The 15,393-nt window shown below is 41.5% G+C and overlaps 1 protein-coding gene and 1 long non-coding RNA gene across 2 annotated transcripts in view; both read right to left on the bottom strand.

Moving 5' to 3' along the window:
- SDK1 (sidekick cell adhesion molecule 1) overlaps positions 1-15,393 on the bottom strand; it is a 391,467-nt gene that overhangs the window by 208,036 nt on the left and 168,038 nt on the right. The window contains exon 6 of the mRNA XM_066198540.1: positions 714-847. Coding sequence (XP_066054637.1) covers positions 714-847 — 134 coding nt within the window. The remainder of the gene's footprint in view (positions 1-713; positions 848-15,393) is intronic.
- On the bottom strand, positions 11,715-14,324 carry LOC136298081 (uncharacterized). Its single transcript, XR_010723261.1, has 3 exons — positions 14,242-14,324; positions 14,076-14,135; positions 11,715-13,031 (listed from the first exon to the last, which is right to left on the bottom strand). It is a non-coding gene; the product is annotated as an uncharacterized lncRNA (long non-coding RNA).

The following is a 15,393-nucleotide window of genomic DNA, read 5'->3' as shown; positions in this document are numbered from 1 at the left end:
TTCCTCTTCCCACTGCCACATAAATAGTGCGTCATACAAGGATTCAAGCCATTTCACTTGTTTAGACTATTAATTTTTCATGCAAACAGGTTTACTGGATGTTTTACAAGAGTTTGCACGTGCACATTTCTGCTGAATGTGCACCTGGGCAGACTCAGTGTGCAGCCATCTCCCTGACCCCAGTGCTCTGCTGCAAAACCCCCTCATGGACTATCTCTGGAGTGGTGGTGTTAATAGAACTTGTGTAATGTAAAACAATAAGTAATAACAATGAAATGCATGTTCCCTGGGACTCTGATAACTCCAGGTAAAAATAATGCCATGAACTGAGAATAGATTCATAAATAAATTTGCACTCAGAAGGATGACTTGTTTACTTAGGCACAATGGAAAACAACACATTATAAACACCTGCATTAAAAAGAAATTATAACCACAACTTCCCAATAAACAGTGAGGGATATCATCATGTACCTGCCTTGCACAAAGCAAACCACCAGACAAAGGGCTTTGAGGGTGATTTGTGGAGGGCATCTCCTCTCTTCGGTCCCTCTTTTGCACAAGTTCAGTGTGCTCCAAACCAAGCAGGAAGCACTGACCTCCTTTAAAGGTCCAATCTTTTGTTAGAGAGGCTCTTTTAATTTGGGCAGCCTTTGTGAGTCCTGTCCGCAGCCTCAGTGTGCCAGCACATTCTCCACAGTTTGGATACTCACGTGCCACGCTGAGATGGATGAAGGGACTGGTCTTGTTCTCCCCGTTCTTCTCGTTGACTGCCTGGACGTAGTAACCTCCTGCATCTGCCACTGACACCCCCAGGATCACCAGCTGGTTCTCCAGAGTGATGGCTCTGTTCAGGGAAGAGAAAGATCACACTGAAACCAGAGGAATGTTATCCACACAATGCCTCAGACCTAACAGCCTGATATTCACTGGTCATATAAATGAAGATGTTGCGGAATCAAACCCAGCCCCACTTCAAATACACTTACAGGAAATAAAGATCTCAGATGCCTCTAGGCCTTTTCTCTGTTTAGACCATGTAAGATGCTTATGGTGACACACAGGAAAAGCTTCAACATGAGAGACAGGGGCAGTTTAAATGCAATAAGAAGTTATGCAAGAAACAGCAAATGACACCAGCGACCGCCAGGCTGCAAACTGGTGGGGTGACAACAATCCTGGCAATCATCAGGGTGCTGCAAAGGCAGATTTATTGAAAACCTTCTCAACAAGTGAAAGGCAAAGGAATAACACACTGTTCACTGAAATAAGAAAGTAAAAATCAAAGGCAGCAGAAAGGTAAACTTCCTGCATTTATGTCATCACCGGCTGTCACCTAATCACAGACAAGATCATGGACTGTGACAGAGACGATCCAGGTGTGGATAGGGAGGGGTTTCCTTTCACCCAAAGCAGGTAGATAACTGGTGTGGGCCTGAAGGAGTCAATAAATGTCATTGTCTAACACAGGTCTGTTTTTAGAGCTGCTGCATAACAAAGGTTTCTGTGAACTCCCTCACAGGCAGCATTACACACTTGGCTACTTTACTTTTCACATGGATTAGGTGCCCTTTCCTTGGCTATAAAAGATAGAGAATTAACCTAGAGAAAACATAGAGAAACCTAGAGAAAAGACTCAAGGGTTTGAGGAAAAGGACAGAGGAAGCTCAAAACCCAGAAAGAGAAAAGAAAATGTAAAGTTCCAGGGAAGGCCTGTGGAGCAAAGAGCTCCTCTACTGCAGCCTGGGACAGGCACAGATTTGGAAATCAAAGTGTAAGGCTGGGAGGAAGAAACTGCCTTCACTTCTAATACTTGATGAGAAGCCACACTGAGTTCTGCTGTGCTATTAGACATATCACTGAGCATGAGGGTAAAACAACTTATAAAATTATTATACTGGAAGAAACAAGTTCACACATCAATAGGCTCGAAAAGAATCAGCACCAGAGTCAAAGCATTTGTGCACTAATCAGTCAATAATAAACACCCCTGCATTCCATTCTCCTGTTTTGCCACGGGGTGGTTACCCTCAGTAATAAACAGCTATTTTACTCTGAAAAAAACATTTAAATGAACGGTGGAAATCACACATTCCTAGTGCAGCAAACTGGTTTTTATACTAAGGGAGGGCATAAGAAATTACCAGTGTTCAAAGTCAGGCATTTCATTCATAACACTTCAGCTTCCTGAGGTGGATGCAAAGAAACCTGAACTTCTGTAAAGCTTCCATGGAATCACAGAATCATTTAGGTCGGAAAAGATCTTTAGGATCATGGAGTCCAGCCCTGCCAAGGCCACCACTGAACCATGTCCCCACATGTCACATCTTGATGGCTTCTAAATCCCTCCAGGGATGGAGACTCCATCACTGCCCTGGGCAGCTTTTGCCAGTGTTTGAGAACCCTTTTGGTGAAGAAATTTTCCCTTATTTCCAACCTAAACCTTCACTTTAGTGCAAGTTTAGGCCATTTCTTTTTGTCCTGTCAGGGAGTTGCAGAACAAGAAAGTCCCCCCTGAGCCTCCTTTTCTCCAGGCTGAGCCCCACCAGCAGCTGCTGAGACTTCTACTCCAAACAATAATTTAAAAAAACTGCTGGAAGATGAAGCTAAATCTTCAGCTCTGAAATCAACCATCACACATCACCTAAAGATCCTGTTTTCAACATCTTCCTTGGCAATTTTTATTGGAAAAACTACTAAAAAAAATCACAGTATTTTTTTAATTCAATGAGACTGTACTAGTTCAATTGATTTAGAAAATTAATCAAAGAAACTGTGATAGATTTACAGAGTGAGGATATAAAATACAATTAATAAGACATTTGATAGAGCAAATAAAGATAAAATTCCAGTGCAGTGCTAATAATTGAATATTACAAGACAGTTACATTCACACTCATTTCTCCTTTAACTCTAAAGAAAGCAGCATTAAAAGATTCTTTGAAAATACTGAAATATATTTCAGGCTGCTTTTATTCCAGGTAAAACTGCACCCAAAGTTTTTGGGGTGATCCTTGATCCAGCTGCTGAGATGGACACAGTTACTATCTGCATTAAATTGGCTGAAAATGTTGACACTTAAACCATTAAGCTCACTATATAATAATCGAGAGCAAAGGAAATGAAAATGCATTTATGAAGGAAATGGTTGAAAATGAAGTGGGGCTTTTTCATTTCGATACACTATTTTTACTAGAGTGTGAGCAAAATGTAACAGTTGTGAGTGAAAAGTAAGTAAATTTTAGAAAATAATTTCCATAAGCATAAAAGTTTGATATTAATTTGTATTCAAAAAAATAAAGAGTTAGAAGACAATGCAACTCCTGAAGGCAGCTCTTAGGGGTCATCCATTACACAGTCAAAGTTAAATTAAAACTCCCCAAATGAGTTATTGATATCTTAATAGTTGTGTGAAAAATGGAACGTCCTGAGTTCATTAAGTGAAGGCAGGTACAGAGCCCTCCCAGGCTGGAGCTGTATTTAGATCATGCATGAGCCCCGTGCAGCAGCAAAATCAATTAGTCACATTTTAAGGACTCATTAATTCCAATGTTTCTAAACCATCTGAAGTTCCAGACCCCAGCTCTTACCAGGGCTGCAGCCACTTTCTGCACAGCAGCTGCACAGAGCACCCAAAAATTGCCTTAACGTGTTGTCTTGGGCTTATTGTTTGTTTTCATTGTCTGAGATAACTTTTAAATTCTGACAGCACCACTCTGATGTTCCAGGGAAAATCTGATTCCTGCGTGCTCGGTTTAGCAGCACATTTGATGAAGATGACTGCAGCAGATGGAGTGGACCTGTCAGTAATTCATACCCGGCGCAGAACTCATGAAAAATATAAATATTGCTTTTTTAAAGCAGTATCGAACTTAACTCAATCTAACATTTTCAAGACAGGAGAAACCAGCAAGCAAACTAAGCAGACTGATCCTCTAGGATTTCTTAAGCGTAGGAAAGGAGCGTTTTAAAGCACACTTTTTAATAGAGGAATTTTTAGGATTTCTCTGGAGCCCAGCAGAGCCTGCGGGGAGCACAGCAGACAGGGCTGGCAGTAGGAGGTGGCTGTAACAGTGGATCCAAGGTTTTCATCTCCAAAAACATCTCAGTGGCACCTTCACCACAAAAGGAGCTGGAGGGTCAACCAGACTGATCTCAAAGCAGGGGCAAGGGGAGGGCCTTTGAGATGACAAATTGTGTTTAGGGGATGGTGTTTAATCAAAAGATACAGTCTGAGGGGATGGGAAAAGGCAGCAGTGGTGGACACAAATCATTGTACAGCCCATTACTCTAAACACCAGAACACAGAACAACCTTCTGAGGTTTCCTCACTTCCAGTCAGAATAGAGCACTTGGATACCTGGTCTAAAGTAAAACCTCCCTGCGCCTGGCACAGGAAATAGATCATTTTTATGGGCCCTTCCAACCCAAATCATTCAATGACTCTGTGCACTCTGGAATTTTTAATTGCACCTTTTCAACTTGTCCAAATACTATAAACTCTGCTGCAAATAATCTCTAAGCTTGATCTAAAGCTTATGGGAATTCTTTTGTTAAAATCAATGGGACGTGAATCAGACTTTTACAAGTAAAGGTAATTTTTCAAAGGGGATGCCATTCTTACGGTCTTTAAGAGAAAGGTTTTGGAGTTAACACTGCAAACGAACCCTTCAGTATCTGAAATAGGGGGATTTAGATTAATAATGTTTTTATGTGAAAATACCCAAATCTACTCTACAAGTGGATAATTCCCCAAAGTTAGATATTTGTTATGTTATTAGTCTACCAGATTACACAAAAAGTAGATAATACTGGGTTATAAAAACATAAAATGAAAATCAGAGTAACCTGATTAGGCTCTCTCTCAGAAGGCACCATCTGCTCCTGAGCCAGCGTGCAATATTTTAGTACAAAGGCCTTTATAAAGCCTCTTTTCCAATATTACCTCCAGCTAACATGATTATCAATCCCTCTATACCAGATATTTTTTTACTGGAGAGCCTCTGTTCCCCTTTCAAAAACTTTTGTCCCCACTGCACAGCAAGGTCCAACCTCCCCACGCCCCAGACACCACGGAGTAACAGTGATGCTGACAGAAAAGGGAGAGATTATGGAGTAATAACAAAATAATTACTGCAAGACTTGCCCCATGGGTTTCCCCTCTTGGAAAAGCAGGGATGTGCTGCCGTTGCACACACAGCTGTTCCAGGGGTTCCCTGTGCATGCACAGCTTAACCCAGCCAGCACTTCACCACCCTGACGGCTCCCGGTGCTGAGGGGGAATTATTCATCAAAATTATTCCAATACATCTCTCTCACAAACAGCCCGTGTTTCTCAGGACTCCATCACAGGGAAAAATATTTGTGTTTTTGCTACAGAGCAGCATCTCCACGGGGACACAGCACCAAGAGCTGTGACTGCATGGCAGTTTCATGGGATACTATTCAGGTTCCAGGTACATTGTTACTGCAAATCAACCACCTATTAATAAAAATTTTATACTTACACAGGCACTGAATGTTAAGTAAAACTGCACAGAATTTAGAATCAGGGCAGTTCATACATTGCTACTCTAGCTATGTCAGGGCACAACAAGTGTTTCTGGGAAGTGATTGGGATTTCTAGTCGTGGAAACATCCCAAGGTTATACAATAAAAACCAAGACAGTCCCAAGGCCAGGCAGAAGGCAAACACTACCACGAAACAAAGGACAACCAGCTATTGATGGGTTCAGCAGATGTATTTCCAGGAGGAATCCAGATAAACAGCAGAATTTCCACATTTTATAATTGGCTTCCCTATTCTCTGGTTTTGGGGCTTGCAGGTCTTGGTTTAACAAGGCAGCGTACACTTCTCCCTGTGCTTCTCCATGAGCACATCACACTGAATCTGCTCTGTGTAAAGCAAGCGTTAGGCTGGAAAGGGAGCGGACAGAAAACTGCACTTGACAAATAACACAAATCATCAGTGAGCCACGACCTGACTGGAAAGTGAGAGCAGGTACAAACCCACAGGGTCTGTCTTTGGCCTGGCTTAATATTTTCATTGGTGTTTGTTGACTGAATATAGATTTCACTCACTAAATCCGCTGATAAAGTCCCAAAGACTCTTTGGACAGAATCAGAATTACAAATGCGGGAGATCTGCTCACGCCTCTCCTGGCTGAGAGGTTTGCAGTTCAGTGAACAAGCTCAAACCCTTGTATTTGAGAAAGAATAAGTGACTGAGCAACAGGCAAACCTCACAAGGGGGTGTGCAAACAGCAGTATCACTGGGAAATCTAAGAAATAACCCTGTTTCTCACCCAGCACGGCCTCCACTCAGCCCTGGCTATTAGATTGAAATGTGTGGGTAAGTCAAGAAGAATTCAAACAGCACCAAAACATTATCACAACCATCCATTCCCCTCCTCTCCCACCTATCTGATCCCAAGAATCATCCAGAGAATGTGTCGTGCAAGAAGAGAACACTCAAAACAAACAAAAAAAACCCCTCTTGACTCATCACAAGCATCTTCATACATGTACAGGAGAGTCACAAAAAAGTATCTCAGATTTAAGCAGAATCACCAAATATTGAGTCTTGTTATAAAAATCTTAGCAGCTCGCCCTCAGAAAGCTTATTTTTGGTCTTTGGAGATAGAAGCTCCCAGAAAAGATGCTCAGATGAATTATCCCAAATGTATATTTTTAAATCATGCCCATATCAAGCAATTACTTGTCTAGAGATTTAAAACCCCACAAAAGAAAACCCAAGATAATCACTATATAACTGATCATGAGAGAGATGTTTACAGGGAGAGACAATGCTGCCATTCCAGAGGCAAGGAATTACACTAATAAACAAAGGAATAATTCCTAAGTGCACTATTTATGTTAAAGCAGGTCTTCTTTTTCTCCCCAGGTTTTCAGCAGCTTAAATTCTTACTTAATGCAGCTTAATTGTTATCACACAACTTTCCTCCTAGTTGGTTTTGTTTGGTTGGGTTTTTTTTTTTTAATTATTATTACATTTTAAGCAGCAAGAGTTAGTGCAGCTGATATAAGAAGTAGAATGTGCTTAAATCCCAGCTCCTGGGTGTTATCTTGCTGAACCACACGGAGGTGTGGCTGGATGTGCTACACCAGCAACAGCACTTCTCAGGCTAATAGAAAAAAAAACCCCAGACTTTCAAGACAAAATACACATCTCAGTCAATAACAGAAAGCAAAGACTCAGAATAAAATAAGCCAGTTTTCTCCAGTCTCCTCTTCTTATAAAACTCTTACAGCATAAAAGATATTTGTAAGCAGGGTGTCTATTTTTTCTGCCCTCTCCAGTTCACGGTATAATCAACACTTTGAACTCTACTTGTGCCATCACCCGCTGTTGCCATGGACATTGCTGGCAACCACAGGCAGGAAGAATGGTGGAAATTTTTTTTTTTTTTAATACAAATGGGTTATTTAAACAAAACATTGCAGTTAAAAAGTACCATAGGTTGTTGATTTACACAGCTGGCTGGCTTGCTGACAGCAAGCACAAAGACTATTTGTAATCATTTGGGATTTTATAGTTCAATTTTCAGAGACAGACATGAATATTGCTTCACTTTATGATAGTTCTCCCGAATTGATTATTTAAGGTGTTGTGGGTTTTTTTTTAAACACTGATTTGTTCCCCTTTCCTTCCCTGTGGAAGGAAAACTTGTGTTATTAAATTATATCTTCACTTCTGATAAAACATGTCAGCATAATGGTATGTGCTCTAGTGCTTTGTGGTGAAGAGTGGAAGGGTTTCCTGTTGAATATTGTATATTCATACCATTACTTCACTGAGACACATTTGTTTTTATTCTGAGTACATAAGCCACGGCTGTGAACTGCACTAACTATAAAACAAATTAGCAGCAGCATGGCCCTGTCACAGGGCAATGCCCTGAAGGGATAATTGATCATGCAACAATGACAAAGGAAACTTCAACCTCTTAACAGCATATTTAACACATATTTTTAGATGTGCCACAACTGTGCCTACTTAAATGCTCCCAACTTTCCTTTATTAATGTTCCTGAATCTGCCCCAGCATCATCTCTGCCGTTTTAATTCCTGATTTCACACATATCTCGTTCAGAACCATCTCCATTTTCACATAGGTGTAGCTGAGAATAAGATTTGGCACAGCTAGCTTTGAGAACACCTGGTCTTGGAGTCTCAGAAATCTGTATCACAGCAACTGAAATAGCCACACCATTTGGAAATAAAATATCAAATCTTGGGCCAGTCAATGTATTTGCTCAGGTTTCTCAGATGAAAAACTCCTTCAGCAGCAAAATATATGCACATATATATTTATATATATGTGTGTGCATGCACGTGAGTGTATTTAAAACTGATTTCCAGAGTACACAGAGTAGGGACAGCAATATTCTGTCTGGAACCAGCAAACCTCATGGCAGCAGATTTTCATCACTGAAGATGAAATCCACAGCTGAAAGACCTCAAGAGGCCAGTACATGCAGTGGCTACTTCTTATTGTATGAACCAAAGGCTTTGGTTTCCTTTTAGTGCCAGAAAAATACATCTCCAGCTTAAAACCAGCAAAATAAATATCCGGGTGCACCACACTTGCTCTACAAGCAAGAGGAACAGCACCAACCTGGCCACTCAGCTCCTTCAGGTGATAATGAACACTCCAAGGGATAGGAAAAACTGTAAAAGGCATAACTTGTAGGAGGGAATCTTGTACCTCAGGACTAACTGCCTGGTATCCCCTTAATTTTTAGATCTATTACCCTTCCTTTTAATGGCACCAAATCCTTAAGCAAAAAGAAAGGATATGGTAGGAAGTGGCCACTGACCCAAGCATCAACCTCTGCTGCTGCCAGAGAGCAGCAGCACTACAGCAATTTATTTAGACAAGTTTTACTATGAAAGATAATTAAAGATTTAGAGGCTGGGATCGATACAACAGCAAACAGTATCTATGTACAGCACTGCAGTTTGCCAAGACCAGCATTTGTGTTACTGCTGCAGATCCATCATACAGGGCTATTACAGTGTCTCAGGTTTGCTGTCTACATCAAAGTAGGGATTTTGTGGGGTCATTTCTACTCACACACCATTAGGACGCACAGTGCTGCTGTGCAGCAGGAATTGAGAGCAGGCCCTGGAGCCAGGTAAATCTAGGCTGGGTTATGAAGCCTGGGGTGAGTTATTCAGTCTTTCAGACTCAATGTTTTGCCAAGAGAGAAAAAGGATAGCACATGAATATGTTTCTTTTTAGGCAGGAAAAAAAAATTTATCTAGAGGCTTAAATAGTTAATACCTGTGGCACTCAAAAGATGTAGAAGATTATGCAAGCGCTAAATCTCAATACTCTTTGCTTCCCCCAGCATTTCAGTTTGACTGTCAGGCATTTGAGTGCAACCTCAGGCAAAGAAAGGACTGATGTTCAACTCCTTTAACATCTCCTGAGCTCAACACACCAGGCAGGTGAGCATTGCTTTCCAAACACCAGAATTCCGTGGAATTGCACAATCTCCTTCAGCAGAATCCCCTCGTACTGGGTACAGAGTCACTCAGTAACAAACACACAGACTCCACAAAATCCTGATTATTACTGACAGTGATTGAGCAGTGGAAACTTCAAGCCAGTCAATCACAGATTTACCTTTTTTAATGTCCATACTTGTAAACATTTCCAAGCACTTCATGTTAGCCACAATAAAGCATAAAAACCACTGCTTAAAGGGAGGAAATAAACAGAAATTTAAAAGGAAGCAGCAACTCCTTATTTCTATCACAAGTAGGCCATGCAGTGACACAAAGTCAAAGTCAGGTTGGATTCATTCAACCAAAATGTTGAACAAAGAGATGAGGCCAAACACTGGAAACTGTGGCATGGAAAGAAAACCGTGTTAACATCAGAGCAGCACTTTCTCCTGTGGTTTCTGCCCAGACATGATTTCCTGACAATAGTGTGTGAAACAGCACAGTAAACTACTGGAAAATACTGTTCTATCGATAGCACTTTATCTTTTAAGTTAGGGGTACATTACGAGCCCCAAAATATAAGTGGATAATCTTTCAGAAAATAAAAGGAGGAATACTTCTTTCCAATTAATGAGCCAAACATACACAAAGCTGCTGTGTAGCAAAGCTATGGAATTCTAAAAAGTGGAAAGCAGAGTTATGAGAAGCTTTATGTAAGAAACTGAGAAGGTAAAAAGAACTGTACCTGCACCTAAGCACTTGATGATCCCAGTCCCAGGCAGAGTAGCACTACCTACAGTAAGATCTGTGAAACCTCAGTGTAAACGTCAGAATCTTTTAAAATAAAGTGCCCCAGAATAGAGGATTTAGACATTCTGAAGTAGAGCTCTTTTTTGGGATCCATTTGTATGTCCTGCTTGAGACCCTGTTGCAGCCCTTGTCTCCAACTCATCAAGAACACTTCAGTGGCCAACTCAAGTGCAAATGACACACAATTAAAGGACCATACAGATTTTTATGCTTTCAATGTAGGTGGTGTTGCCAAATCTGGGCACATAGGTACTCTCTCAACTCCACTGGTTTTTAAATTACTTGAAATCAAGACACAGGTGGTTTTGTATGACTTACTGCATATTTGACTTCTGAGTCTAATGACACAAATTTCCTTGCCCTGGAGCAATGAAATACATTCAGAACTTCTGGCTGTAAAGCTTAAGGAAGTCAGAAGGCCAAAGCTCCTCCAGTAAATCTGGTCAGTCCTCTTCTGGAATGACAGCAGCTTCTACTTTAGAAATAATCCCAGAGGTAAAATAAAAAGTGAAGAACTTCACCTCCCTCCCAATACTGAAGCTTTAAGCACCACACTTTCCCTCTAATGAAGGGCAACCCTGCCTCGTTTGCATCTGCAGCACAATCCATAAACACCGTGCCCATGGAGCAGGCCAAGGAAACCCTGAAGTGTCAGGAGACACAGCGTGGTTCCTTTGATTTTATGGCCACGAGAGGCTTTGCAGAGCATTTTTATTCTCAGTGCTGAAGAAACACTTGGCTGAGTTCTGTGGCAGAACAACTCACAGATCCTGGGGAAGAAGTGTGGTGATGCCAGCCCAGCTCGTTCAGGGGCTAGGAACTGAGTGCTCCACACCCTGCTGGTGCAAGTAATTCCACATGAGTTGGACCAGAACAGAAAACCTCCCATGCCCCCAAAGTCTCTGCTGCAATCTGTCTCCGTGTATTTATCTCTGTACTTGCAGACATTCCTGCTGCAGAGGTTTTAGGGATTTGCTCCTGCAACGCAGCAAAATGCTGCTCCCTGCGATTCCCCTCATCTGGAGGAGAGCTTCTATTACCCAGTTAATGGCCAGTAGACACAACAGTTCCATCACCTTCAGTTACTGACTCTTTTTATCCACTTTGCCCTGTAATGAGGATCTCTGCTTGCTCACATTTACGCAGCGGCAGCATCAGCTCTCCCCTAATCCTGCCACACATAAAAATGGAAAGATAGACGCAGGAAAACATTAAAATGCCCTTATCACTTGGCTGCAGGGGTATAAACTTAAAATAGGAGACTGTTTTTTCTGTTGGAAACAAACAAATAAATACATTTACTTAATTTTCTTCTTAAATAATCCTTATGAGCATTGAAAGGAGCCTTTGATTATTACTGTAAAGATAAACACTGGAACATTCCATTCTATCTTACCCAGGTTAGATAGAAACAAATCCAATTCCTTCCTGTACATGTTTTTCCCAGGTGCATTAACACGCTCTTTACATTCAAGAACCAACTTTTATTACAAGCTGTGTGTGTAGGGAACAGGGAGATAGGGAAAGAAAACAGAATGAACAGAATGCTAATGAGAAAGAAAAATACAGCCCCAACAGCCAATTCCTTTAATTAGACAGACGTCTACATTTTTAACTTCCAAGTTTTTAATCCTGTCGTTACTGAACTTGAAAGATGGAAAACAGAAACAATTCTCAAATAAACTCTGCAGGCTACCTTGCTAAAGGAAATGGGAAAATTAACCTCTTATCTCCTAAGATGAAAATATGGTACAAAAAAGGGGGAAATTAGTGTTTTATGAGAGCCAGATCCACAAGGCCATTAATAACAATACACAAGGCTCCGAATGAAGTCTGAAAGCAGAGGTAACAAACAGGGGATATGGAACAAGTCATGCAGGATGGGGAGATAAATGTCCTGTTTTCTCCCTTACATTCTTCACCCAATAATTAAGAGATAAAATAAATACTGCAGCCCTTACTCAATCATGCAAAACAATCAGAAAAAATGACCATATGCCACAAGTCCTGCTAAATTAATAAGAATAAAGAAACAGAAAGACAGCCTCTTGCAGGTGTGAAGTACTTAAGTCTCATTTCTTGATAAGGATCTTCATGCAAAGGGCACAAACAAATTCACAGAGTTTCCTTGTTTCCAGGCAGTAAAAGCACATTGTTCAAGTGGCTAATATTCAACCCAGAAAAGAAGTCAAACAGGTACCCAGGGGTTGTAACCTCAAGCTAGAATTCAGAATTACATTCCACAGACATGCAGGCTCACAGTTCCTCAATCCATACGAGCCCACATTTCAGCTCCACACGCTCTGCAAAGTCAGAGAGACTGCAGGGAAAAAGGGAGCCATGACACAGCTCGTGTCTAATTGAGTGCTTGTGTATGAGAATGAGCAGGAGAGAGGGCACACATCCCACAAAAACACACAGACACATCTCGGGAGAGGTGTCAGAGCTGCCTCTTGATTGATCCCTCTGTCAACTCAAGCACTGAAGTTCCTCCTTCAGCTCATTCAACAGCCCAAGTTTTTTGATGTAGACACTTTAAATTCTGTTCCCCGGTGCCACAAATGAGCCAGTAGTGTCTGCACGAGGGTAGAGTTTGTCATCATGCCAGAATGGAGCTTTAAGACCTGACAATATGGCTCTACAGATAATTCCAGCCTGCTCAGTTTAGATGACTTCACCCAAAAGGTCACGAATGGAACGTGTGCCTTTTCCTCCCTCTTTCTTTACTCTTCAATGCAGAGTGGCAGCTGAAAAGGAATATTTGAGAAGAGAACACAAGTCATCACTCGAGAGCAGAGGCAGCACCAACACCACTGCACTGTTTTCCCTCCTCAGGCAGCAGAAGGACTGTCTCACTTTAAAGCATCTCTTCACTCCACCAGCACCAGAGACAGAAAGGGAAAAACTCTTCACCAAAATCCAACACTTCCGTAAGGGAATTTTTTTTCCTATGTCTCTATAGTCACTCGGAAGCTGCACCTCTGATGCCTCCAGGATTTATCAAAATACTATTTGTTGGTAATCTCTATAGCAAGAGCAACGTTAATGTAAGCATTTTCCTAGATAACACAATTTTGCTTTTCCCACAGAAAGCAGCTGGAGGTTTATTAGAGTTACTGAGCCCACTGAAATGCTGTTCTTCCAGCCTTCACCCTTTCCTGCTGCACACATTTCCAGCCTGGGACAGGCAGTGACTCTGGGCATGCAGAGGTCGGGCCGTTCCACATCCCAGCTCTGGGACAAACTGCCAGTGCACCCACTTCTGGGAGCCACCACCAGAATGTAAAGGATGATGTTAAGATTCCCAGTGCAGATGGATGAGGAACCCCAAAACTCTGCATTTCCATGCTGTATTGCTTTAAACCATATTTCATCTGCATAATGTAGATTTAAAACAGGTCCTTGGGACTTCTTTCAAGCAGGAGCTTATTTTAAAAAAAGGAAGTTCAATTAAAATTTGCTGAAACACAACACATTCTTCACATAATCCCACAGTCTCATTATTTTCTGCAACCATTTAACTCACTACCAACAAATACAAAACTGTGGCTGTTCTTTGTTCAACTGGAATTACCTGACAGGGGAAACTGGTGCAGTTTAAAAACCAGCAACTGCTCCACTGCCCTGGGCTGCAGCCACACAACCACAGCCTGCACAGCCAGGCAGCACCTGACCTTCAGGAGACAAACCCTGAGTAGCAGAATTAATGCCTTTTCTCTCACAAGTTGCATCTTATGCCCTTAAATCTTCACCCATCACCAAAATAAAATCAAATCAAGCAGGACCTTTACCTTTAAGACTGACCTCACAGCCACACTCCTTTCCTTTGCTGCCTTCAGACACAAAACATCCTAAAAAAATGAAACTCTGGGTTCAATCCTGGATCCAGCAGCCACCCCAAACCTTTTGAGCCCGGGGCTCCTGAGCTCCCCTGGCTGAGCAAGTGGCAGCACCTACAGCTTGTCTGGAGGTAACAGCAGCTGATGGACTCAGCTCAGCTGAGCCCTTTCCTGCAGGCAGGGACCTTTCTGGGGCTTCCTCTAACCCAGCATCTGATTCCCACAAAGATTCTGGGAACTTCTATAGGTGCCCTCTGCTCAGTGGGGTTAATTTCCTCCCATTTGCAGGGAGGAACCAGAAGCAGATGTGGGCAAACAGAACGATCAATAACACAAAAGTTTCAGGAGGTTTAGGAGGAACCTTTGTAAAGACCCCGATCATTTTTCCGTTTCTGTAATGAGTCCTGCAGATAATTATATTTTCATCACAAATTCCAGTGCTCCCAGAACCAAAACCCACGTTCACGTGACTTCTTTTGTGCCTGGCTACAGGTTCAAACTTCTGATTCCAAGGTATAAATTCTGTATTCATATATTGAATACACCTCTATAGATTCCACATCTATAGAGGTGATATACAGAACTATGGAGAGAGACTGTAACGTGCTACAGATTATATTTTTAGAATATATCTACAGATACTCTATATTCTACAGGATATATCTATAGATATTCTATCTATAATAGGAAAGCTGTAACATATTCTCTATCTACTGGCAACTTTGTGTTGGAAGGCCTGTGTTGCAGAGTCCAAGCCACTGTTAATTAAAAAAGACACCACTCAAATTACATTTTACTCTAGTCCTTCATTTGTGTCTTCACAGTGCCTGCATTTCATTCTTCAGTCAGTTGCTTCGAGAACTCCAGGGAGAAAAAGTAATGTGTTGCTGTGAGGATACGCCTGTGCTCCTATTTAAGCTTTAGAGTTGGCTTCCAACAGTCAAATAAATAGCAGGAAAGTGGAAGGTTAAAAACTTTGCTTTTCATCTCTGCCAAAACAGTAAAAGAAAAATGAGATTGCTGAATAGCTGACTGACTGCAGAAGCAACACAGCAGTGATCTGCCTATAAGCTGCAAAGGGCAAACCCAAGGCATCTGCTTAAAAGCTTATGCCAACTGTGGGATAAAAAGTAAGGAAGCCACAATAAAACATAATTATTACAGGAGCTATAATTATGGCATTATTCTTTGGTATATTCAATGTTGTGCACATTAAACCTTGTACACTGTGAATATTTAATGATTTTATGCTTACTCAAAGTCCTTTCAT

Source organism: Chamaea fasciata, unplaced genomic scaffold (genome assembly GCF_029207755.1).
Source record: "Chamaea fasciata isolate MVZ Bird 193981 ecotype frontalis unplaced genomic scaffold, bChaFas1.0.hap1 SCAF_16, whole genome shotgun sequence".
Classification (NCBI taxonomy): domain Eukaryota; kingdom Metazoa; phylum Chordata; class Aves; order Passeriformes; family Sylviidae; genus Chamaea; species Chamaea fasciata.
The sequence above is the reverse complement of the archived record's forward strand: the minus strand, read 5'-3'. Positions and strand labels throughout refer to the sequence as shown.